The 25020-nt window shown below is 45.1% G+C and overlaps 1 protein-coding gene across 1 annotated transcript in view; it reads left to right on the forward strand.

Annotated features, from left to right (window-relative positions):
- Positions 1 to 13006: 13006 nt before the first annotated feature.
- Positions 13007 to 25020, forward strand: part of PLXND1 (plexin D1) — a 160941-nt gene continuing 148927 nt past the window's right edge. Inside the window, exon 1 of the mRNA XM_083722214.1 lies at positions 13007 to 18213. Coding sequence (XP_083578340.1) covers positions 16642 to 18213 — 1572 coding nt within the window. The 5' untranslated portion in view covers positions 13007 to 16641. The remainder of the gene's footprint in view (positions 18214 to 25020) is intronic.

Genomic DNA, 25020 nt, shown 5'->3' on the forward strand with positions numbered 1-25020 from the left:
CTGGAGACTTGAGGTGACAGCATGTGAATGCACTCCAGCATGATGTTAGAGAATCAGATGTTACACACCAATGGAAACGTTTAGGATCATCTCCCAAATAACCGAGAGGTCTCTGCTCTTGCGGAAATGATGAGACACTGTGGAATTGTGGAGACACTCCTTTGAGATGGAAACGCGGCCACAATAGGCCATTTTACTTCTGTGGGTGCTTCCAGAAGGGGCCTTTGTACTGCAAATGAATTTTCCAGATCTGATTTATCTGTATGCGCAATTGGCACATTAGCTTCCGCACTCTCCTCCACGGATATCCCACCTTTTAGCTGTCCGCAACATGGTGTGGATTCCGCCTAAAACTTGCAGGGAACTAGACATGTTATTTAGCCTGACCAAGAATCATAGCATTAAACGCAAAGATGGGGTGTCATCTCTTACTGCACCACTATAGCCTTTTTGATTGGGATTAGAATGGCAACTTCTCAAAATGCAATGACAGGTGGGATTACAGTATGTGGTTGCCAGGGCAATTTCGCGAGGCATGCCAGCTCTTGGGAGAAATCTGAGAGCAGTAGCTTTTTCCTTCAAAGTACAGTGGTACCTCGGGTTAAGTACTTAATTCATTCCGGAGGTCCGTTCTTAACCTGAAACTGTTCTTAACCTGAAGCACCACTTTAGCTAATGGGGCCTCCTGCTGTTGCCGCACTGCCAGAGCACAATTTCTGTTCTCATTCTGAAGCAAAGTTCTTAACCTGAAGCACTATTTCTGGGTTAGCGGAGTCTGTAACCTGAAGCGCATGTAACCTGAAGCGCATGTAACCTGAGGTACCACTGTACCATGTTTCCTGCCCCTCAAGAGTTGTGCCTGAATGATGTCACAGCAGTGTGTCCTAACAGGTGTAAAGAATGAACAGCTACCCTCCTAAAGGCTACTATTATGATCTATCGGCTACTATTAAAATGAGGCCGCATTTTAAATTGTATTTTAACCTGTATTTTAAATCAGTTGTTTTTATTGTAATTTTACTGGTGTTAGCTGCCCTGAGCCCGGCTCTGGCCAAGGTATAATTATTATTATTATTATTATTATTATTATTATTATTATTATTTATTAAAGAAAGACGTAACACAACAAGGAAGGCTCATGGCTCTGAGAATGTGCTGCCAGCTCTCTTTTTATATTGACATCTGCCTTCTGCATTCAAACACTGGTGTGCCATTCTTGCTTCTCAACGGCTGGGCTTGCTTGCTGACCAGCCCAGGCCTGGCAGCCAGGAGCCTAAGATGGAAGCAGCACAGCGCCTCTCTTCTCTGCCACTTCTCAACATGGTGGCGGAGGAGGAAGAGTCAGCAGCAGTACTGAGAGGGCTGGTGAGCAAGCAGCCGGGGAAAGAATGACATAGCATTTGAGATTGCTACTGCTACCTTACGCTCACTCAGGTTCCTGCTGAGCTCTGGAAGTTGGGGGCTGAGGAAAAGGCTCTTGTTGTTGTGGCACCCTGTTTACATAATACCCTCATGGCCATATTTCCTGCCCGCCCCGCCTCCCATATGTTTAATTCCTTAATGACATTTTCTTAATTAACTTTATATTCCACCTCTCCTCCAAGGTGCTATGGGTTGCATGCATGGTTCCCCCCTACCCCTCTTTACAGCAACCCCGTGAGGTAGGTCAGGCTGAGAGATGGTGACTGGCTGAAGGTTTTCTACTGAACTTCATATCTGAGTGTGGATTTGAACCTGAGTCTCGCCAGACCTAAGGGCAACACTGTAATAAACACGACTGCCCACCTACTGATTTTCAATTTCAGTATGCTAATATAGTTCACATTTTATTTTTGCTGGAGTTTTCTCTGGACTTCTGTATCAGTTTTTATGCAAGTTATTTTAGTTGCTATTTTGGGGTTCTACGTGTTCTTCGTAAGCCACCTCAGACCTCTTTTTGAGAAGCAGGGTACAAATTTCTTATCGGAATAATATAAATCAATCAATAATATAATTATGCACTGTGTACATTCCTCCCTGCTGCTGCAGCTTCCCCCTGACTGACATTTTCTTTGTCCAATCATCGTCTCTGCTGATCTCCCTTCCCTTCAGCCTCTTCTGCCCTCATATTGCTTTGCCTGCTGCCACTTCCCCTCCTCCTTTCAGCTGCCTTGCTTTGGCACAATCTTTCCCATTCCATGGACCCCTTCCGATTCCTTTTCACATTCTCCCCCAGGCCTGTATGAAATTTCAGTTTCACACCAACTGACCTTTATTTCCCCGCCTCCATATTCTATTGTCAACAGTGTCATTTCTCCAGCAGATAGAATGTTGATGAACATTCTGTGACATCACAGTAATTCAGCCAACTGCTGCATGAGGCTTCACTGCGCACTCACAAAATCCCCTGAACATTAGGGTATAGATAGCGCTACATTAGTCAAGTGAAGCTTGTGTATTTCTTGTTTTAAATAGAATTGGTGAATTCTTTTGAAGAGACAGTTTGAAAGGGCCAAGGGAAAAATAGATCCATTGCCACTCAGTTACCAGATGTCTGTTATCATTCTCTTTTCCTAATTCTGGGAAACACCTCAATAATCTCTGAATCACAATAACTGATTTTGTTTGATTTTAAATGCCAAACCAATTAAATTCACAATTGGCAAAAATTTCTTTAGAATGCAAGCAAATTGCTTCTGGCACATAGTCTGGCAAGTTTCAAGGCAGATGTTGCCAAGTTATCCTATTACTCTTCCGAAAACAAAGGTGCAGTGCAGGAAACAATAATAAACTGGACAGAAGATTGTAGAATTGTAGAGTTAAAAGGGACCCAAACAGTCATCGAATCCAACCCACTGCAATGCAGGAATCTCAACTAGATCATACATGACAGGTGGCCATCCAGCCTCTGCTTAAATATCTCCAAGGAAGGAAGGTCCACAACCTCTCATGGGAGTCTGTTCCACTGTTAAACAGCCCTTACTGTCAGAAAGTTCTGGTGTTTAGTCAGAATCTCCTTTCTCCTCATGGAACAGGAGAAAACAAGCTTGCTCAGTCCTCCATGTGACAGTCCTTTAGATATTTGGAGATGGCTCAGTCTCCTCTTTACCAGGCCAAACACACCCAGTTCCTTTAACCATTCCCCATAAGGCTTGTTTTCCAGACCCTTTATCATCTTGGCTGTATATTAACCAGGAAGGAGCAGATCAAGGACCCATCCATGTCATTTCTTTTGCACTTCATCTTCTGCAAGTCCCTCTACTCCTCTTCTGGCCCCTCTTTGACCCTCTAGCCTGCATTTTTGCTCTCCTGTTTTCCAGAAATTTTGCTGCTACAAGATATTAAAGATCTCCATCCTAAGCATGCCTTCATGATCTCAAAGTGGAATAGTCATTGAGGTCAACTGTTCTTAGAATCACTCTGTTGTGTAGGACTTTATTGTGCCATGTGTCCACCTTGATCACAGAATATTAAAAAGCAAGAAAACGTTAAAAGTATCTTCTTTCTTTACCATATTGAGGTTGGATCATGTCAGGAACTTGTGACAGAATGGAAAGTTTGCATTCCGTCTGCTGCAAAAGCATTCGCCCAGCTGTTAAGATTTAGCATACTACTGTATCCTAGCAAATCTAACAACAAAAACACATTATTATTATTATTATTATTATTATTATTATTATTATTATTACCCAGACAGATGGATATTACTATTAAATAGTCCTTGCACCGGGAAATCACACTGTTAATTGTTTACTAAGACTCCACGGAGAGTGGATTGCTTAGGAGAAACATTTGCTTAGTAGCAATCAAGATATGTGCAGCTTTGCCCGCGGTCAAACGTTTCCCTTTTAAATGTATTAGTGCACTGTGTCCAGGAGACATGGCTGTGACTGATTCTTGGCATTAAACAGTTTGTAAGTCTCTGTGTTGCATCAGAAAAGGCTCATCTTTTAAATACAAGGACTTTTGAGGGAAAAACATGATTCCACTCAGAAATCTCCTCAGGGCCCCAATAAATCACCATCTTGTTCAAAGAAGCACTCGCAGGCTGCAGCTTAGTGCCACTGGAACCACACTGATCATACGTGACTCCTCTGCCCTTGGAGCTCACATCTGCGTGATTTGTTTGTAACACAGCCCAAGAAGACCACGCTTTGGAGTCTGTTTAGACTGGAAACAGTCTGGGAAAAGAACCCCATCTAACAGTTACCGCTAAGTGCCTTGCACACGGCTGGGGCTTTATAAATCATTAATATTGACAACTCACGAAATCTGCCTGATTTAGCCCTAATTTACCACTCTAATGAAAATTAAGGTTAATAATACACTAGATTCTATGGTTGTGTTCAGCTGAAGGGTTGCAAATCAATCAACCAGACAACTACGTCTCTCTTTTTAAAAAAACATTTCTGAATATCTAGCCATGTGCCAGACAATTATTTCTTTCTTTCTTTCCTTCTTTTTTAAATTAAGCAAAATACCAGCTTGGCTACGTATTTCCCCCCCCCCCCCAAGCTACATTCATAGGACTGTGCAAAATTCCCTTCAGTGCAAGAAAACAATCCGCACTGACTACTGCATTTTGGCACAGCTCTTGTGAAACATGGTCTTTTTTTAAAAAAAAAAAAAGGATAGGTAATGGAGCAGAAATAAGTATGCGAGCAGGGCCAGGAAAACATCATATGTGATTCCAGCAAAAACAATAAGGAAATGGATGGTACAGTCTCGCACTGCAACACATCTCCCCTTCCTATAAGCACTGCTTTGAAAGTGGGAGCTTCTGGCCATCAACCTCCCTGCCATATAGAGGAACCTGCAGTCATAGAAAGGAATTGTGCTGCCAGTGTTGCTCATAGGAGAAGATCTGCATCGAGCCCTAAACATTAATTTTAAAGCATGGGTTTTAGAAACAATAATGTTTTCTCTTGGCCCATCCTTCTCATATATAATACGAACCTATGAAATGGCATTATACTGTGTCAGAACATTGGTCCATCTGCTAAGTCAACCTTCCCCAACTTGGTGCCCTAGAGATGTTGTTGGAACTACAACACCAGGTAGCGTGACCAGTGGTCAGGGGTGGACATATCATTTCTAACATTGTGCCCTTAGCCTTATCTATGTTACATGCGCAGTGTTCATGCCTGAGTTATGGCTGTTGTTTGTCCATCTAAGTTCTTCAGTCTAACATATTTCTTCTTGATAACCATCCTATAACATAACATCATACCTTACACTACAACCTAAATTCCTCTTCACCATCCTGGTGCCCTTCAGATCTTTTGGACCACAAATTCCATCACCCCCACTTACAAACACAGCAAAATGTTGTTTGTCTATTGTTGACATAGAAAACTGCTTCCGATCTCCCCCAGTATGCAAACATTCAAAATGCTTGTGTTTTGGGAAGGGGTCATGTTGCTGCTCCCCAAATTGTATTAGAGTTTTCATGGGGAAATTGAATCTCAAGGACTCAAATGGCAAGGCACTTAGAGAAACTATTTTCAGTGACTGCTTTTTAGGACTGGCCTTCCCTTCCCTTTGCGGTCCACCTGAGTATTTTCTGAGCAGGCATTTGGTGGCTGATGATAAGCAAGGGGTTATTTTAGCAGAATTATTTTTAGGGGAAGGATATCTTTTTTTTCTGTTATAGTTTTATCTTTTAATAAACTATAAGCCACCTTGAGCCTTTTGGATAGGGCTGGGAATAAGTTTAAAATTAATAAACATTCAATTTTGTTACGGGAGATTCCAAGTGCTTTTGAATGAAAGGTTCTTTTTTCCCCTTTGCTAATCACTCGCACAGATAAGGGAAATGGACAAAGTAAAAACTGTTGCTTTAGCCACTCCAAACATACCTTTTAAAACTTGCTTGCATGGGTTGGAACTGTTCTGCTCTCCCTGATTTAATGCGGCTCATGCTGGGTTTCTTTTCTTGAGCATCTAGCAGGACAAAGTAGAACCAAATTAGGCACTGTTGGGGGGAGCTGGAGCTGTTAGCGCTCAGGAGCATAAATGGCCTGCTCCCACAGAGTCCCCCCCCTTAAAAAAAAGCTTTAATGTATTGACTCAGCACATCTGATCCCTGCAAGCCAAATAGCGTGCTGTCCTCTTGCAATTGGAATGGCAGACTGCGAGAATGGCAGGTACATGGGTCGTTAGAGCTGGTCCAAGTCACATAAGTAAAGGACCAGTACACTTACTGTGTAACATGCTCCCAAAACCCCCAAAGGGTAACATTGCCTTGAATTAACATTTCCTCCCTGTGTTTACTTGACAAGTGCACCAGCCAGATGGGACAGAACCATATGGCCATTTCTCCCCACTCCCTCTCTCCCAGCAACAACTGAAACCTGCACATATTTATTTAGAATACCTCTGTTGCAATCCCTCCTACACACACACATACACACTAGCAACATTGAATTCAGGCTGGGGGAACTGTCAGCCATTCCCAGGTACAACGTGCACAACAACAAGAACTTGTTGGTTTCTGGTGTAAAGTATTGCACTAAAGGGCTTAGGAAAATAGTCTGCTGCAATTCCCAATCAGGAAAGGATACATTATCTCGAAGAAAGAGACTCTCGCTGCACACGAATGGGATTTTATTTCAGAAACAGATATTGGGCACTTGACATCTTTACATAGTCCACACATAGTCTAGACCTCTTGCACGTTTTTGGGTCCCTGAAAAACGTTTCTTGAGAAACTGGTTTCATTCCAAAAATGAAAGGTCATGGCAGATTTGAGTCTGCATTACCCTGCAGTGTGTCCACTGGAAAAGAGATGTAGATGACCCTGGCCAATGACATGGTAGGTTTCCCAAGATCACGACCACCACATCCTCTATCATTCATGAGGGTGGAGGCATGTGCAGGGAGGCAAAGGTGTGGATTACCGTACCTAATCCAGGGGAGGGTTTTCAAACATGTTTCAAGTAACCACACTTACCTTTGTGACAGTAGCATCTAGAACAGATTGAAAACAGCATGTTGAGGACAAGCATGAAGGATTCTGCACTGAGAAAAAGTACATTTTTGCACTACAAACAGGTCAGTGCATATGCAGCCTCTGTGTGTTTTTGCCATACGTCCAGATTTTCCCGGACATTTCAGCGATTTCCAGTGCTCAGAGCAGACCTATTGTAGTTAATGGACATAACTAATTGAAATGCATTAATTTCACTGGAAGAGTAGACCTTATTTAGATACAATCCACAGTTCTTTTTTTCTATATTAAAAGGCTGTTTTGTTTAATCTTTCTCATAGGAAAGATGGAGATATTATACATTTCCTCTAATAATTTCCTAATAATGCTGTTTTGCTTACCTTTTATACTGCCAGAGCAAAATGGACAGTTTTCCATGATTTTTCTCTCTTCTCCCTTTTTTTCCTGAGCAGCTTCATGAAATCCAGAATCTTTAGATGTATTATTTCACTCATTGGCTTTCCATTTGGTGGGTCACATAACCCACTGCTAGCTTCTATCTTGACCTAAGGAGGATGTCAACAGCAATACCACCACATTCTTTCTTAAACATGGGTTAAGAAGATAAGAGGGTGAGAGAGAAGTAGAATAAATTAAATGTGGGCTGGATTTTGAATGTTAATTCATTATCTGGCACTTATTGACACTTAATCTCATCTTCTAAATTTTGCCATGACCTCCATTCTGGAGAGATCCTTCAGGAGCTCTTCAAGTTGTATTTAGGGTTTATTATCTTGGATACTGTGGTGTCATCTGCAAATTTGGCTATCTCATTAATTACCCATCTTCCATGGCTGCTACCAGTTCCACAAATAGTAATATGGGGAGAAATCATATTTGGAAGCATGAATCTCACGGCAGCTCCTGAAGAACAGTGAAAGGTTAATTAACAGAATATCTGCAAAAACTCAGGCTTCTTGTATTTGTCCTAATTGTGCTTGCTAGTGTGCTCAGACCACAATATTACTGTACTGGATGTGGCCAAGTCTCTAATTTTGTGCCTCTTGGGTTTTGTGAATTCTGTATTTCAGCAGCAAGAGACTCTGTGGATCAATTTAGCTCACTCTCATGTGACCAAGAAAGCATATCCTTAAATTAGCTCCTAGAACTTGGTGCCCTACAGGCATTCTGGCCTCAAATTCCCTTGTCCCAGTCAACATGGCAAATGGTCAGGGATGATGGGAGCTGTAGATCAACAACATAGGGAGGGCACCACATTGAGGAAGCTAAAGCATACACATGCCTGCTCAAGCCCTTACTAAAAATCTCCACACCTCTTCTGAAGATGAAAAAGTAGCATCTCCAGGCAACTTATATTAATACTGAATTGCCTCTACCCTAATTTTAAAGTTAAATTCATTTTTCTTAAGCTTAAATAAATTATTACTGCATTTTGCACATTGGATGAATTGAACAACCATCTCCCTTTTTGAGATCTTTTAAATGTTTGAAAGCGGTCAACACGCTGCTAATGTTTCTTTATAAAGTGCCGCACGATATTTATAATGCTGTATTTTAAAAAAAACACAAGTATTGTTATGGTATTTCTGCTTCCTCAGTTTTTTCTCTGACCAAAACATCCCAGAATCAAACTCTTGCTCACTATATTCCATTTAGACGGGGTTTCATCTTGCAATTATGCAAACGTTCTTGTTTATCTGTAGTACTGTAGTGGTTCATCTAGGATCTTCTCAGCACTGAAAGTGCGATTAGCACTGTTATATCCTAAATCCTGGAAACAGTATTTTCTTTCAACACAAATTATGCCAGTATACTGGTTCACAGTCACTTTGTTGTCTATGAGAACCCCCAAATCTTGCTGTGCCAATTGCCACCTGACATACTATGTGCATTTGGTCCAGTGGGTCAGAAACGGGGGAGCAGCTTCACCTTTGTGCAATATGTGCAATGTGACTTGGAAAAGGAGTGGTCAAGAGCAAAGTCCATCCAGGGAGAGAGGATCCTGCCATAGGCAAAGCCTCCAGAGAGGCAGAGAATGTATGAGAGCTTCTGGCCATATTAGTTCTACACTCTCCTGTCTGGTTTCAGAAGGGTGTCTTCAAAACCCAGTGTGAAATATGTCCCAGTGTGAAATATGTCCCACAAAGATTCTGTGACTCTGCTTGCCATCTACTTCCAAATGACTAATAGATATATTAAGGGAATTTCCTGCAACACTTACTCCTGCAAAACATGGTTAGATGTGTTTTTCCACCCTTATATTAGAAATAAAATGTGTTACTACTCTCCACGTGTTTTTTATGAGTCATTTGCACATATATAACATAGCAATCATACCCCCCAGATAGATAAGATGGCTCCTAAATCCCCTTGTACTGGTTACAACAGGGAAATAAATATGGCAACATAGCAATACTCTGGTGTCAGCAGGAGGCTTCTGCCAATGTAACCCTGATGTTGGCAGGATGACGTCAAAGCAAAAGGAACCTGAGTGGGCATGGTGGGCAGGAATGGGCCTAGCGGAAGTGCTATGCTATGTGCTATGCTATGTGTGGGAGCCAGTGTGGTGTAGTGGTTAAGAGTAGTAGACTCATAATCTGGTGAACCGGGTTCGCTTCCCCGCTCCTCCACATGCAGCTGCTGGGTGACCTTGGGCCAGTCACACTTCTCTGAAGTCTCTCAGCCCCACTCACCTCACAGAGTGTTTGTTGTGGGAGAGGAAGGGAAAGGAGATTGTTAGCTGCTTTGAGACTCCTTAGGGTAGTGATAAAGCGGGATATCAAATCCAAACTCCTCCTCCTCCTCCTCCTCCTCCTTCTTCTTACTTGGGATTCTTACTACCTTTAATAATGGCATATTGCTATTTCTGCAAGTGTGACGTTAAAGCACTCCCACAACCAGCACAACCAGACTGGGAGCCAAAGGCAACTGCCTCCCATTTAACTCTGCAGCCAACTGGGAGACACAGATTTCATATCTCAATATATGTTGGATGCGACTCGAACCCCCACATTTAAAGAAACAGGGGAGTGCAAGTGGAAACTTTGGTCCTGGCACATTTTTCAAAAAGTCTAGGTTTTGGTCAAGCAGAGAGAGGTATGGGATGCAAATGCGGCTTGGTAAATGTAATACGGTTTTTGTATTCAGAACTGCAGACAATAATAGGTCTTTGGGTCTGTTTTTCTTGGAATGCAGCCCGTGTGAGGATTGTTAGCAATGATATGGTGGACCAGGCTGCTAAGAATGCACTCAAACATAAGGGCACCAACATTGTGTTGCCATTGTCCTCCCTGGAATTAAAATGGGTTTAGTAGAAGCTTGTGAGGGAACAGCATAGATACTTTGAACCAGGCTTCATGGGTAGGAGGGTCTCTTCATTTTTGTCCAGCTCTAGATTTTCAAAATTTAAAGCTACAGGGAATGGATGAAACAAGCAAGTCTGTTTTGGATTTTGATAGAACGCTGCTCTTCAGAGTAATTTGTTCAAAGTTGGAAGGATTGGCACTGACCTTTATGAAGCTTGTGGGATGAAGGAAACAAATTGATCAAATAGGATGGGTTTGTCTGAGATATTGGACTGGATTCAGCTGAGCCCTGATAGTGGAAACCAGTGCAAGGACTCCCACTAGTGCAACAGGGTTTTCTGTCCCATCTCCTCCCCCTGTGTGCCCCCCAACTTGGCTGGGAGGGGGTGGTCCCAGAGCAGCGCAGGAAGGGAGAGGAGGGGAGCTTGTTCCTTCCAGCAAGTTGAAATGCTTGTGCTGCCAGAACAATCTCATGAGTGCTATGTTAAATTCCTCCAAGAGGAATGAAAGGGAAGCCCTTTGCAAACTTAATGTACTGGATGTTATAAGTTGTCTTGAGGGACTGACTTTCAGGACAGAAATCTCCAGGGACTCAATGTTGGCAATTTTATGGAAGTTCTTGCAAATTATTAAGCTTTGCAAATGATTATAACTGACTAGTAAAAAGGTCGTAGCCCATTAAATGATAGTAATAGGACCTTACAAGACCATTCAGATCCAAGAGAGAAAGAGGAAGAAGGAAGAGCAGAAGGAGAAGGGAGAATGGCTGGTGTGTGGTTGTTGGTCAACTGAAGGAAGAGATGAAAGCGGAAGTCGGGATGTTTAAGAACTGGCTTTGAGAGGCTTCAGAAACCAAAAGCTGACATCACTGAGCTACAGTTGAGGTTTGTGGAGAGAAACTTGTGGCTCAAGAGGCAGCCCTTGGGAGAGTTCTACAGATAGCTGTCAGTAGATTTCCTAAGTACTTGAGGTAACAGCAGTTACTGGACCAGAGGAAGTCCTGACAAAAACCTGGTGGACTCCAGAGGGCAGAGGGCATGTGTCAGAGCTGCCTCTAGATCCCAGCTCACAGAGGACCAACGCCAGGTTGATGTAATGTACAAAAGTCTTTATTGAAGTTTAGTTTCCATTTCAACGCCAGAGCGTGCAGCCCTATGTCTTAGACCTTAGATCGGCGAAGTCCCGTCTGAATCACTTCCCCTTCCGCACCAGTTTAAGATCCTAGCCCTGCTCCACCTTCTGCGCTGTTCTCTCCTCCTCTGGGTCCTCCTGCCCGCTGGGGCATTGCCCTTTCTGGATTCTTCCGATGCTGAGTCGCTCAGCTCCTCCCCCTCCCTCCGGCGGGCTTTAGGACCAGGTTCCCAATCCTCATTCTCTGCTGTCCCGCGCTCCTGTACATTTGAACTTGCCTCTCGCGCCAACCCAGTGACCTTTCTCCTAACCGTCACACTGCTTGTGTCACTGCTTCCCCCTTCCGGGACACTGGCCGGATCTGACCTTCCCCCCCATTGTCAGACTCTCCAATGGAGGCGTGGTCAGCCCTGTCTCGTTTTCTCTCCCTGGTGGGGAATGCACTGGCCCCAATGCTTGGGACTCTTCCCCCCCACTCCACTCTGGTGGGGAAGCTGGTCATGATTTCCAACTACTGCTCTGGGAGTCCCTGCTGCCCCCTTGCTCCTGGAGCGTTCCCCTTGGGAACCCCCTGCCCTTGGCCGCTGGCGCCCCCTTCTGTGAATCTTCCGATTCGCTGGAGAGGCTCGTGGAATCCCTCGGACCACTTTCCTCTCCTGCGCTCCCCTCGGATTCCTCCCTCTCGCTCTCCATCTCCTCTCTTCCCTGCGCCTCTGCTCCTGAACCCCTGACAGCATGGATCTGCTTCTTTCCTCAGCTGTTTGTATCTTCCTTCCCCTGAGATTCCCTTGATGACAGACCCCATGGTGCTTTTTCCTAAGATTTATAGCAGTCCAGAGGGGGCGGGGATTTCCATCAGAAATGTGGGAGAGGAAGTTCAAAATTTTCTTCTCCCTGCAATGCCCCTTGTGCTGTTCAGCTGACTGTGCTGCTCATCTGAGGGTGAAGAGGCTGGATTTCAAAAAAACAGAACAAACAAAAAACTTTATCTGGAACCCCACAATGCAACCCAACTGCTTGACTGATCAGTGGGATGGTATCTTGTGGGACATGTAAGATTAGGCAGTGGGCTAGGAAAAGCCTGGGAAGCATAGATGGTACACTTCTGAAACATAAATACCCAAAAGGGGGCATATTTTTGTTTTGTTTTTTAAAAAAGACTATACATACTCAGCAGATAATCTCACATTGCCAAGAGAAGGTACAAAATTCAGTCACTATATGCACATTCCCCAAGGCTAGTTGGAGATTGTGCACATTGACTTGGAAACGTGCACAATTCCCATTTCCTGGAAGGATTAAGTGAATGCAAATGGGACATGTATTACACTAGTGTGACTCCAGTTTAGCAGCTGCCTGGTGTGAAGACCATAGAATCAATGGCTATGACTGTTTCTTCTAGATTCCTTCTTATGGTGCCAGAGTTTGGGCCTCTAATACAAAGAAGCCTGTTCTCTTTCTCCCCTCCCCCAAAGATTCACCCTATCAGATAATTGGCTGAAGACCCTAAAATGAAAGCATCACAATTCAGTAAAGATATTGGAAATTATAGGCCCAGTATCTCATTCTATCCTTTTGTGAAATGGATATCCTTTTGTGAAATGGGGCTAATGATTCTTCTGTAGCTCAGCTGCGTATCATAATGTTTAATTAACTTATGCTTATAAATTCCTTTGGCACTTTCCAATAAAAGGTGTTAAACATAAGGTGTTATTATCTTCAAAACATTGGTGTTTATTCCTTGCTCACAGTTGGATTTGAAACTCAGAAACTGAAAATGTAAAATCCCAGCAATTATAGGAGTTCCACATTAATAACTCTGTCCATTAGGAATATGATTAGCATGAACTATGAGACAGACGGACAGACAGAGGAAGGAATAGTCTGTATTTCATTTAACACACGCTTTTGGCTTGCCACTGCTCCGATGTCTTAATTAATGCTCTGAAGAGGAGAAAAGGCTAGGAAAGCGGGTGAAACAAGCTGGCAGGTGTAGAAATAAGATTAGACAACGAGGTAGGGCTCGCCCCCCATCCTGAGAATGGATCATTCAGAAATCCCATCACCTTTACTGATGTTTTCTACACGTGAAAATAACTTGGGTGACACAAGATCTAGAGTGGGCACAAGGAAATAAAATAGGAAATGGAGCCTTTCAACACTAGCAGGCGGGTGACCAACAAAGCAGCAAATCTGCTCCACCAAAGGGAAGCTTTTGCTAGTCAGTGCTAAAATCATAGTCTTTCTTAGCAAAATAAGGCTGTCCCATTGCTTAAGGTCATCTAATGAGGTATGTGGCATACAAAGCATGGGACTATGGATGTCAGTTTCCCAGCCTTTGGGAGGGAGGAAAGCATGTCCTTCTCCTGCTCCTTATATCTATCATAATAAACTACATCAACACTATAAGATTAACGATAAAGAAAAATGCAGTTGCATGGTTCCCCCTCCCCCCTTCTTTTTTTAGTTCTGAGCCTTTAGGGGACACTACAGGCACATTATTAATTTTTCCTTCACATGTCTTTGGAGCATTAAAAGGCTGAATTAGAGAAGATAAAATAATAATAACAATAATTCACGTTCCCGTGATTTAACATTGAGTCGTGATTTTAAGGTTAAGGAATCTCTGCATCATGTGACTTTTGGGGAAAAAACAACTCCATGGAGCCAGCAAGGCTCAGAGTTAAAAAATGATTGCTGTTTCCCCTCTGATTGAATCAATCTTGTAAGAAAGCTTGATATGCCATCTACTAGTCACCTCCCATTTCCTAAAGGGCAACATTCTGGCCCAATGCCAGCAACTGCTTCTATAGATACAGAACCTTACAGGAAAAATTAACACTGGAGAATCAGCCACCCACTCTTTGTGTGAGCTTGAACTATGAAGGGGCATTCAACCAGTTAGTCTGGGTGGCTGAAGGCCAATGTGACACAACAGATGTGTGTAATGCTCTGGAGTTTTATATATATATATATATATATATATATATAGACAATAAAAGTAAAATGTAGAAGGGTAAGACAATGATCAGATGAATGGAGGAGACGGGGGAGTGGCTTAACCATTTCCTTTCTGGGGAATTGCCCCAGCTGATTTTCCACCCTCAGGAGAAAAGATACACATGGGTAGAAAGCAAGGGGGTGGGGAATACTGAGAAGAAAAATGACAAGATGGTAAAGCATAAAACACACTCTTTCAGTTCCCTCACTTAAATTCCCAGCACCCCAGAACTAAAGAAGTGATCATGAGACTGCCGAACATGTCAGCCACGTGTCATTTGGTCAGGCCTTAACTAACCATCTGCATATCACAATAAGCTTAGAAGTTGAACTTGTGTTCTCTTTGCTTTGATTCTACATACTAAATATAGATGAGTGAAAAGTGATTTTCAGGACATGTATCCACCTACTCTTATTTGTTTACTCATGAGGGTGTGCACTCCTGTAGGTGTGGGGCATTTGCTCCTGGATAATATTTGCAGAGGGGGGAAAATGTAAAGTGGCTAGAATTGCCTTTGTTTGCATGAAGATACCCAGATCTTAGGGGCAGAAATCCATGCCAGAACCCGACAGGTGAGGAAATCAAATGTTAAGAGTCTGGGAAGCTGGCATAGAACAGCGGGAGCAGAGGGCTGGGGAATGATGGCAGTCGGAATGTTGCAAGAGCTCTAAATCACAAGAGAAGCAGGAAATGTTTGAAATGTGTGTAGGCACCAGGAGTTTCAAGTGTCTCTGAGGTACCAACAGCTTCCATTTGTGACATGCCACTTTCTTTTAATTTATTACATTTGTAACCCATCACCTTTGAGCAGCTCAGGTCAGAGTATGTGACAAAAGCTCCAGTGATGCCCAGAAAGCTTTGTGGCAGAGTTGAGGTATCTAACCAGGCATCCCAGACCAAAGTCTAAAAGCTTATGCTTTACACAACAGACGTTCTTCACAAAAAGCTATTACTACACTATTTTTTTAAAAAAATAAAATAAATAAAACCATTGAAAAAGCATGTATCATTAACAGTGCACTAAGCAGAGTGATCTAAAGCAGGCACCGTCTTCTCAAAATAATGATAGTCAAGAGACGATTCTTCCATGTGGTGGACTGATGAGGAGGAAACCTGGAGTGTGCTACAACTGATCTGTGGGGAAGGAGGTCCCTGAGATTGTGAACTTGGGAGAACACAAGAGGTGCCCTGCAGTTCAGCACACTCTGAGGTACATTTTCAAACACCCTCGCTGCTCTATGGTGCCAATGAGCAAAACACAGTGGGACTGAACCAGCTCACCCCTCCCTCATCTTACATGCTTGGCATACTTGTCCTCTTAATTTATTCCTGACCCCCAAACCCCAGACAGCCTGACCTTCTCTTTTTTGTTATCCTTTCTGGTAAAACCCTTTTTATGAGTAGGGCAGCACTTCAAGCAGATGGAGAATTAACTTATTTTCATTGCTGGGGGTGGGAGAGGGAGAGAATAACAGCTTGCAAGGAGAAAGGGTCGCTTAGTGTTGCCTTTTCCTGAAATTAATGTTGTTTGGTTAGGTCTATTTTTACAACTGATTGCAGTGTTGCTTTATGGCTAGAGGAGAAAAGTTTTCTATCTCCTACTCCTCTTCTCCCCACCACCACCACCCTTTCCCTCCGCCTCCCGCTAGTGGAGTCCTACATTCTTGCTTCCCAACATAAAAAAAGGAGAAAAGCGCAAAACACAAGAGTTATTTGTTAGCAAAGGAGCTGCTATCAAGAGCTGCTTCTTTGTGTTTGGGGCTGGTGCGGTGATTGTCTTCCAGCTTTGGGGAAAAATTGCTTCAACTTAATCATATTCACATGACAAACCCTAAATAAAGGAGGGGGGAGAGGTAATGCCAAAAAAAAAAGAGGACCTCGGAGAAGTCGGAGAGCGGCAGCTTGTCCTCAGGCAGAGACAGAAAGAGAGAGAGAGAGAGAGAGAGAGAGAGAAAGGAAGGAGAGAGAGAAGCTGTCAGACTTAGGGGAGGGCGCAGCTTTTCTCAGACGTGCCGTTTTAACCCCACTCGAGACGTCGGTCCAGTAAGGAGGCAAAAGGCTGCCGATCGCTTGCAACAAAGGCTCGGGACTTCCCTCCTGGCGTCACTCCGGAGCTGAGGCGTGTTAGATCCTCTGCAGGAAACAGGTTTTCCTTTCTCGTGCTCCGCTGCGTTGCTTCATCCGCCGCCGCCGCTCTTTCCTTTCCTGGCGATTGCCAAGCCCCGTTTCGCCGAGGAGCCTCATGCTCTGTTCAGAGCAGCAGCCCAGGAGGCAGGATGGTTTCTTCGCCGGGTCGGCGAGGCGCTAGCCAGGTGCTGCCGCGGGGCGATCGCCTTCTCCCAGCCTTTCCCCTCGTGCTCTTGCTGCTGCTCCCGGTGCTCCCGGTGCCCGGGCTGGAAGTGCAGCACAAGTTCGTCTCGCTCACGGCCACCAACAACTTCGCTCTGGATGCGTCGGGAGGCAAGGTGTACCTGGCGGCCGTCAACCGGCTCTACCAGCTGTCGGGCCCCAACCTGACCCTGGAGGTGGAGGAGCAGGTGGGACCCAAGGAGGACAACCCGCTTTGCCACGCTCCGCAGCTGCCCCAGGCGTCGTGCGAGCACGCCCGGAAGCCCACCGACAACTACAACAAGCTGCTGCAGCCCGACCCGGAGCAAGGCATCCTGGTGGTGTGCGGCTCCGTCTACCAGGGCTTCTGCCAGCTGCGCAGCATGGACAACATCTCCGTCGTGGCCGTCGCTTTCCCGCCCGGGGCAGGTGGAGGCGGCGGCGGCGACCAGGTCACGGTGTTCCCCAGCATGCTCAACGTGGCGGCCAACCACGCCAACGCGTCGACCGTGGGCTTGGTGCTCAAGCAGGCCGGGCAGGACACGCGCCTGCTGGTGGCCGCCACTTACACGGGCTTGGGCAGCCCCTTCTTCCCGCGCAACGCCAGCCTGGAGGACCACCGCTTCGAGAACACGCCCGAGATCGCCATCCGCGCTCTGGACGCCCGCGGGGACCTGGCGCGCCTCTTCACCTTCGACATCAACCCCTCCGACGACAACATCTTCAAGATCAAGCAGGGCGCCAAGGAGCGCCACAAGCTCAGCTTCGTGCGCGCCTTCCTGCACCGCGGAGCCCGGCCGCCGCCTTCTCGCCCCGGCGAGGAAAAGGGCGCCCCCAGCGGCCGGAGCCCCTACGCGGGGCCTGGGGCCTCCCTTCTCCCCGGCGGCGCCCCTGCCCGGAGCGGCCTCCCGCTCTCGCCTCAGGCGAGCGCCCCGCTTGGCCGCTACGCCTACTTGGCCCTCAACAGCGAGGCGAATGCGCGGGAAAAGGAGAGCCACTCGCACAGCCTGCTGGCGCGCATCTGCCTGGGCGACCCGGCTGAGGCGACGACTCTGAACGGCAGCAGCGGTGGCGGCGGCGGCGGCGGCGCGGAGACCAAGAAGCTGACCGAGTCCTACATCCAGATGGGGCTGCAGTGCAGCAGCGGCGCCTGGCGCGGAGGTGGAGCGGCGTCGGGGGCGGGCGGCGGCGGCGGCGACCTCTTCAACCGGCTGGTGTCGGTCTTCCCCGCCAGCGCCGCCCTGCAGGTGGGCTCGGGAAGCGCTTCACCGCCCCGGCCGGAGGAGCTGCTCTTCGGGGTCTTCGAGAAGGCCTCGTCCTCCTCCTCCTCCGGGACGGGGTTTGGGGGCCGGCAAGCGCCCCAGCCCTCGGCGCTGTGTGTTTTCCGCTTCGCCGAGATTGAGGAGGCCATCCGGGTGGCCAGGAACTCTTGCTTCGTGGCTCCCGACGCCGGGCTGGTCACGGTGCTCGACAGCGTGGTGCAAGGCACTGGGCCCGCCTGCGAGAAGAGGAAAATCCAGGTAAGGGAGAAGGCGGGCCACCAAGAAGGCCTGCCTATCAGTGTCCACAGTTAGGCGAAGTTTGGCCAGCTTTTAGTGCCAGGGCTCTCACTACCATGTATTTTGGGGGGCCCACCTTGTTTTTGTAGTTTTAGGTGGTTTTAAACTTGTTTCCCATAGTGCTTGCTAATAGCAATGTTGTGTTTTAATTTGCTGCAACCAGCCCTGGGAACTTAGGGTGAAGGGTGGGTAATAAATTGTAGCATGATAATGCCAACAGTGATAAAGAGAGTGCAGCTGAGCATGTCCAGAAAGCTGAACAAGGACAGCCACCCTTCATAGGGATTAGGAGGAAGACTTTGTGGGATGCACCTGGTAAAGCAGTTCCAATGTTAGAAGCAGAGGACTGTGTCATTCAGGTGTTTTTTCGGGCTGGGCTGGTGATGACTTACTTGGGAACCCCTCTGTAAGTAGCTGCAGCACAGAGAGTTATATTGGAGAGTGTCCCTTTTGACGGGTCAGAAGGAAAGGTCAACCAAAACCATCAAGGTCATGGAGCACTGTGTCCCCATTGAGCAAAGGTTAAGGGAGGCAGTGTTTTTCAGTTTACCTACTTTGTGGCCGAAGGATTGGATAGAGGAATGATAGAAGTTTATAGAATTGTGCATGGCGTGTTGAGAAAGCGGGTGGAGAGACATTTTACTCCTCCTTTGTAAGTCCAGAACTTGGGGGTCACTAGATGAAATGGATTGCAAATAGCTTCAGGACAGCAAAAGAAATGGCAGGTTGCTTACCTGTAACAAACATTCTTTGAACAGTCTGCTGCGTTTCGGGCACGCAGTGCATAATTAATGTCTGAGATTTGCTGCCATGCAATTAGATCCTGGCTTAGTTGACTTCAGAAGACACTTTTTGGATGTTTACTTTAACAGTTCAATCTTCAGTTTATCCAGGCATGGGAATCTGAACTGTGACTGCTGTAAAAACCATAGATGGGGAACTTTTGTCTTTCCTGATGTTGTTGGACTTCAACTCCCATTATATCTATTAAAAGGGAATAGTTAGGCAAATTCATGGAAGATAATTATATCCTATTGCTGTCAGCAATCAGTTGCTGGTGAAGAAATAGCAGGGAATGGCTGCTGTTTTCAGGCCCTGCTGGAAAGCATCTGTTTGGCTACTGTTGGAAGCAGAGTAATAGATTTAGGTGGGCTGATCTAGCAAGGTGGTCCTTAAGAGATCTATTTGCATCATGTGTATCTCTGAAGAAAGACTCATTGTGATAGTAATCCTGTTTCCTGGGCATTTTACTATTCAAGAGCAAAGTACAGATTTTCCATTGGGAAAACAATGTGGGTGATGGAGAAAAGAGAAATCTCTCTGATGAAGCAATCTGCTGAGGCAATTTTGGAATCAAGGTACATTGTTTTGGTAGAATATGGTGCTGTGTTTCCCTTGGTTAGATGTCCTTCTCTTATGTTGTCATCTCTCCACAATGCTGATTGTGCAGATTTTGCACAGGGAAAGCTCCTCAAACAGTCAGTGTAAGCCTTGGATATAATTCTTTGTACAGAGCTAACTTCTAAATAATTAAACGTTTATATCACGTGCAAAGCAATATGAAAGTTAAAAAGACATACTAGCCTGCCATCGTAACCCTACTTACCTGCAAGCAAGCCCCATTGAATTCAATAGGACTTACTTCTGAGATGACATGCTTACGATTGCACTGTAAATCTGTAGTGTAGCTTAAAAAGCAATTTCTAACCGGTTCTTCAAGGCTTCTTTTGTTTTGTCCTGTTTTGTATTGCAAACAATGAACTTTCATGTATCTGCTGACAGTATCCTTCACATGAATAGACTAAATCAATACATTGGGTCCAAATATCACTGAGCTTTGACAGATTGATTTAGAACCCAGCATCTTTAATTTTTGTAGGTTTGATTCTGCATCCCAAACAAATTGCAGATCTGTTTCTGTGTGCAATGCCTGCTTTCTTCTATTTACTATCATTATTTACACTTGCACCCCTTCTTTCACTTAAGGAATGAAGGCAGCACACATGGTTCTCCAGTTTTCTTCTTGCAACAACCCTGTGAGGTAGGTTAGGGTGTGATACGAATATAAGAAGAGCCTGCTGGATCAGGCCAGTGACCCATCTAGTCCAGCATCCTGTTCTCACAGTGGCAAACCAGATGCCTGTGGGAAACCCACAAGCAGGAACCAAGCACAAGAGCTCTGTCCCATCCTGAGGTTTCCAGCAATTAGCATTCAGAAGTATTGCTACCTCCAGCCATTGAGAAAGAGTGTAGCCACCATGGTTTTGCAAAACCGGGGTCTTAAGTGCTTACACTGGCTTTTTATAATAGTCACATTTAAAGCTTAGATTGTTCTCAACATTGGTTTTTGTGTGTCTGTTAGAATGTATGTATAAAAGGGACCTGAATTCATAATCTGTACCTCTAACTTTCAATTTAGCCATGTTAAAGTTCTATTTGTTGGCATTTCCTCCTCAATGGTTGCAGCTGGACAGAGTAATGGGTGTTGGGGGCCTTAGGCTCTTTTAATCCCTTTCCAACTCCTGTGGATAAAAGTGCATAATTAATTAGGGGATTCCACATTAATTTGAACAGAGAATCTCAGTGATCAACCCTGCAACAGTTGTTGTTGTTGGCATCTGTCTTGAGAGCCAGTGGAGTGCACCTTCAGGGGTGAAGTCAAACCGCTGCGTTAGCAGCACCAAACTGGAGTGCAAGCCTGGGCAGTGCGTATGGGGGTCCTGGGCTGCCCAGACGACAATACACCACCCCCGCAGCCTCGCTGATGTGGTCCAAAGGAAAGCAGAGCAATACGTTTGGCACCAGCTTGACTGCAGGAGTTGCCAGAAGGAGGTGTACAAGGCACCATCCAACTGTCTTACAGACTTCACTCTGGATTTGTGTAGGGTTTACTCCTTAGCCTTTTCTTCTCCCAAAAGCATCCCGCAAGGCAGTGGAGGTTTTGGATCAGAGTTTTCCTTCTCCTAGATGGGCTACCTTCCTGGGTCGACGAGCCCCATCTGCCCCTCACTTCCCTCTATAGCATGTGCAGAAACCGCTTTCTTGCCCGTTGGGCACACTGTTGGTCTCATCCACTCAATCTGCCAGAGCCTGTCTTTGCATGCAAGCAATGTCCCTAACTCAATGAGGGTTTGAGAACCATTGGCTACCCTCACCTGGTTTTCAGTCAAAGCCGTTTCCAGGGTATTCCCACTCTGACAGCTTCTAGGAGCCACAGGTGAGAGCTGAGTACAGGGTGGGGACTAAAGGTGGACCAAGTAACCCAGAAGGAGCATGCCTACCAGAGGTATTACCCATCCCCTAACACCCCATGCATAACCTGCAACAGTAAACCTGGTGGAAAGTATGTTTTCTTCCCTAGGCCAGGGACACCCCACATTTAGATTTACTGGTTCATTCAGCACTCCCTGCAGTGAGAGGGGAAGGAGCAGAGATGAGAATGTACATGTTAAGATCCATATCCAAAAGTGATGCTGTGAGTGGGAAAGGGCGGGGGGAATGTTCTCTGAAGTTTTGGGTTGTTTTTTGCTGAAAACATTTGGGACTTTCCATACCCATGATGACTATTAAATCCATTATCAGTTCTCCTAATGCATTGTGTGGGTCCTTAAGGCCACTTTACATATTACAGATTTATAGTGTGTATTGTCTTGTACCCCCAAAATGTTTGAAGTTAAATGCATGTGTCTACTTTAACTCAAGCTATGGAGAGCAACACGCTATGGAGAGTGACAATGACTTTGGGTCTCCCGATTAAGTTTCTTTGTGTACACTTGATGAAATAAAAAGCCTATGGTCACTTTATATGTAGGCCTTCTCGGTAGTGGCACCTGCCCTGTGGAATGCCCTCCCACTAGATGTCAAAGAGAAAAACAACTACCAGACTTTTAGAAGACATCTGAAGGCAGCCCTGTTTAGGGAAGCTTTTAATGTTTAATAGACTATTGTATTTTAATATTTTGTTGGAAGCTGCCCAGAGTGGTTGGGGAAACCCAGCCAGATGGGTGGGGTATAAATAATAAATTATTGTTATTAGTAGTAGTAGGAGTACTAGTACATTATAAGTACTTGCTAAATGTGTGCTGTATACCTGCAACATAGGGAGTATCTTTTAGGGGAAAAGATGGGTGAAGCATGGTGATCATCTTTCCCCCCACATAGCTTATATTCACGCAGTATCATATATCAACCCTAGGTACATTGTGAAAGTCAGTTGGGTTCTTTTGCAGTTTACAATGAAGCCAAATGTGCAGTGGTTTTGTGCACACAAATGCATAAAGAATTTAACCTCCCCCCCACACTTTTTTAAAATCAAGAAGTGCCTTTCTTCCCAAGTTCTCTGTCCTAAATGAACCACTGGTGACTCATAGTTTTGCTTCCCCCCACCCCCACTCCCTGCTCACCCACTTTTGGTTTTTTTCTCTTAAGAATGTGTGTTCCATTACAGTTGTTCTCTTCCCACATATTCCTGCAGTGGGGCAGCTCTTGTATGTGTAAAGTTCAGAGAGAAGGGACACAGGCTGCCTTGTTTTACAGCTTTCAGGGTGAAAGCTATTGTCAAAATTTGTTGCCAACTGGACATAAATGTTAGTGTCGGCTGAATGTCAGTGCCTGTTTTTCCTTTTTTGAAAAGTTACCAGGGCTGCCTTGTTTTCTCTTCCTCTGGGAAAGATGCACAACACATTTCTTCCCGGGGATCATGAAACATCTGTTTGATTTCACAGAGAAGCTGGACCATGAAAGTTTGGTCTTCTCTCTCTGTCTGCCTTCCACTGGCGGTGTCAGAAAGGAGTTTTTCTGTTAACCAAATGCATTTGGCATGGCATCTTCAATGCTTTGCTAAAGTTTGCGGCCTCACTGCAGTTAATTCATAGATATGCTTCAGTAATCATCAAGTACAGGTTTTAAGCTGCTACAGCCAAGACATTTGGTAATTGGATGGTGTTTCAGTTAATTCCTTAAGGGTGAATACACTAAATATTGCACCGTTATGTAATCACATGTCCCACTGTAACTAATTTTTTAAAGCTGAGATTCTGCTTTTTACAGTGGCTGAACTGTCGACTGCTTTTAGAATCAGATATTCAGTTCTTTGTTGGGTGAAGCTCTTTGTTGGGTAAAGCCCATATTTGGATTTTAAGAGGGGCCTAAAAAGAGGGCAGTGGTTAACTGAACATTTTGTTTGTTTTCCTGGGGCTTTTGACTTCTTTGGTGCATCCCGTTCACATCTTAAATTAATCATCTGTAATTATATATTAAAAATTATTAAGGACACTGTTCTTTCTAAATTAGTTTAGACTTGTAGGGTATTTTGCTGATATAATAATAGGGTAGATAAAGATAAGTAAGCATTCAGACATTGATATTACAGGATTGGGAATAAAGGGAAAGAGAAAGAAAGAAAATCATGCTTCTGAAGTAAAAAGCAAAATGAAGCCATCCAGCACAATTAGTATGCCCAAAACTGACTTGCTTTGGGATTGTTTCATTTCTTTCTTTGCTTAAAACAACAATAAATATGTGCCCAGACAACTGGGTACCTTTGTACATAAACAACAGTAACTTTTTTAGTATGAAAATTGGGGTGGGGAGGTTCTTTTTAAAATTCAAAGGTACCTTGAAGTCTGCAATACAAAAATGCAAACACAAAGCAACTTGAGGTTGTTGTTTTTTGTGAACCTGGGTGAACACATGAAAATGCATATATTCAGCTGTGATGGGATGATGAGCTGCTTGTGCGTAAAAGCTTAGTCCCTCAGAGTTTGGCCTGATTATCAAAGCTCTGTCTATAGCGGAGCCCCTTAAGCATGACTCCCTCAATCGCTGGCAGAATCCGACAGTGGGCGTTTGCGGAATCTCTTCCAACATAAAAGCTCCTTAACGGAAACGCGTCTTCTGGATTCTCGGCGCGACAGTTTCCGGCGAGGGGTGGGTGTCCCTATAGGAGGTCCTGAAACTTCCCCACTGTTTTCGCTGGAAGTGTCCCTGAGCCATCCCTCCGATTCACTTTCCCTCGGAGCTCCTTCTCTCCCCCTGCTGGTTCCCTCCTCTGCTGCTAAGTCTCTCCTAGCCTCCGTGAGCCCTTCCACCACCTGCCCTTCCGATGGCAGTTCCCTGACATCAGCATTATTTAAACTAATGGGAAAAACACTTCAATAGAAGCATAACAAGGAAATGGCAGGGCTGAGGGCTGAGGAACTTTTCAGAATATATTAGTGAACATTTATATGGGACACATCACATAGATAGAAATTTAAGGGGTATTCCTTTTAATCTAGAGTAGGAATAACTGGAATGAACTGGGACTTCATCTCCCATCATATGTGACCATTGGCCATACCGCCTGGGGCTGAAGGGAGCTGGAAGCCAAGAACATCTGGAGGGCATCACATTGGCTACCCCATGCTCTACAGACACATTCCAAGTTAGTGGCTCTAGAACTTGGGTCTTGTCACCAGCACTTCGTTATACAATGGACTTGTTCACATGGCATGGCTTACTAGAAGCATGTGAAAGTGAGGGTCCTGGAGAGGAATTCACAGCTGCATTGCTTCTCCTCTTTTTTTAAATTTCCATGCTGTACTTACCGGTAGCTAAGTCAAGGTTTGGCTAAGTGTGTCATCTGAACTCAGGCTCATGGTTTAACTTTCCCCTTGCTAACCATGAGCTTGTAACCAAGTTTTAAAATAGCTGGGATAGCTCAGTCGGTAGAGCATGAGACTCTTAATCTCAGGGCTGCAGGTTTGAGCCCCACGCTGGGCAAAAGAT

The sequence above is a fragment of the Podarcis gaigeae genome (genome assembly GCF_964106915.1).
Source record: "Podarcis gaigeae genome assembly, chromosome: 2".
NCBI classification, from domain to species: domain Eukaryota; kingdom Metazoa; phylum Chordata; class Lepidosauria; order Squamata; family Lacertidae; genus Podarcis; species Podarcis gaigeae.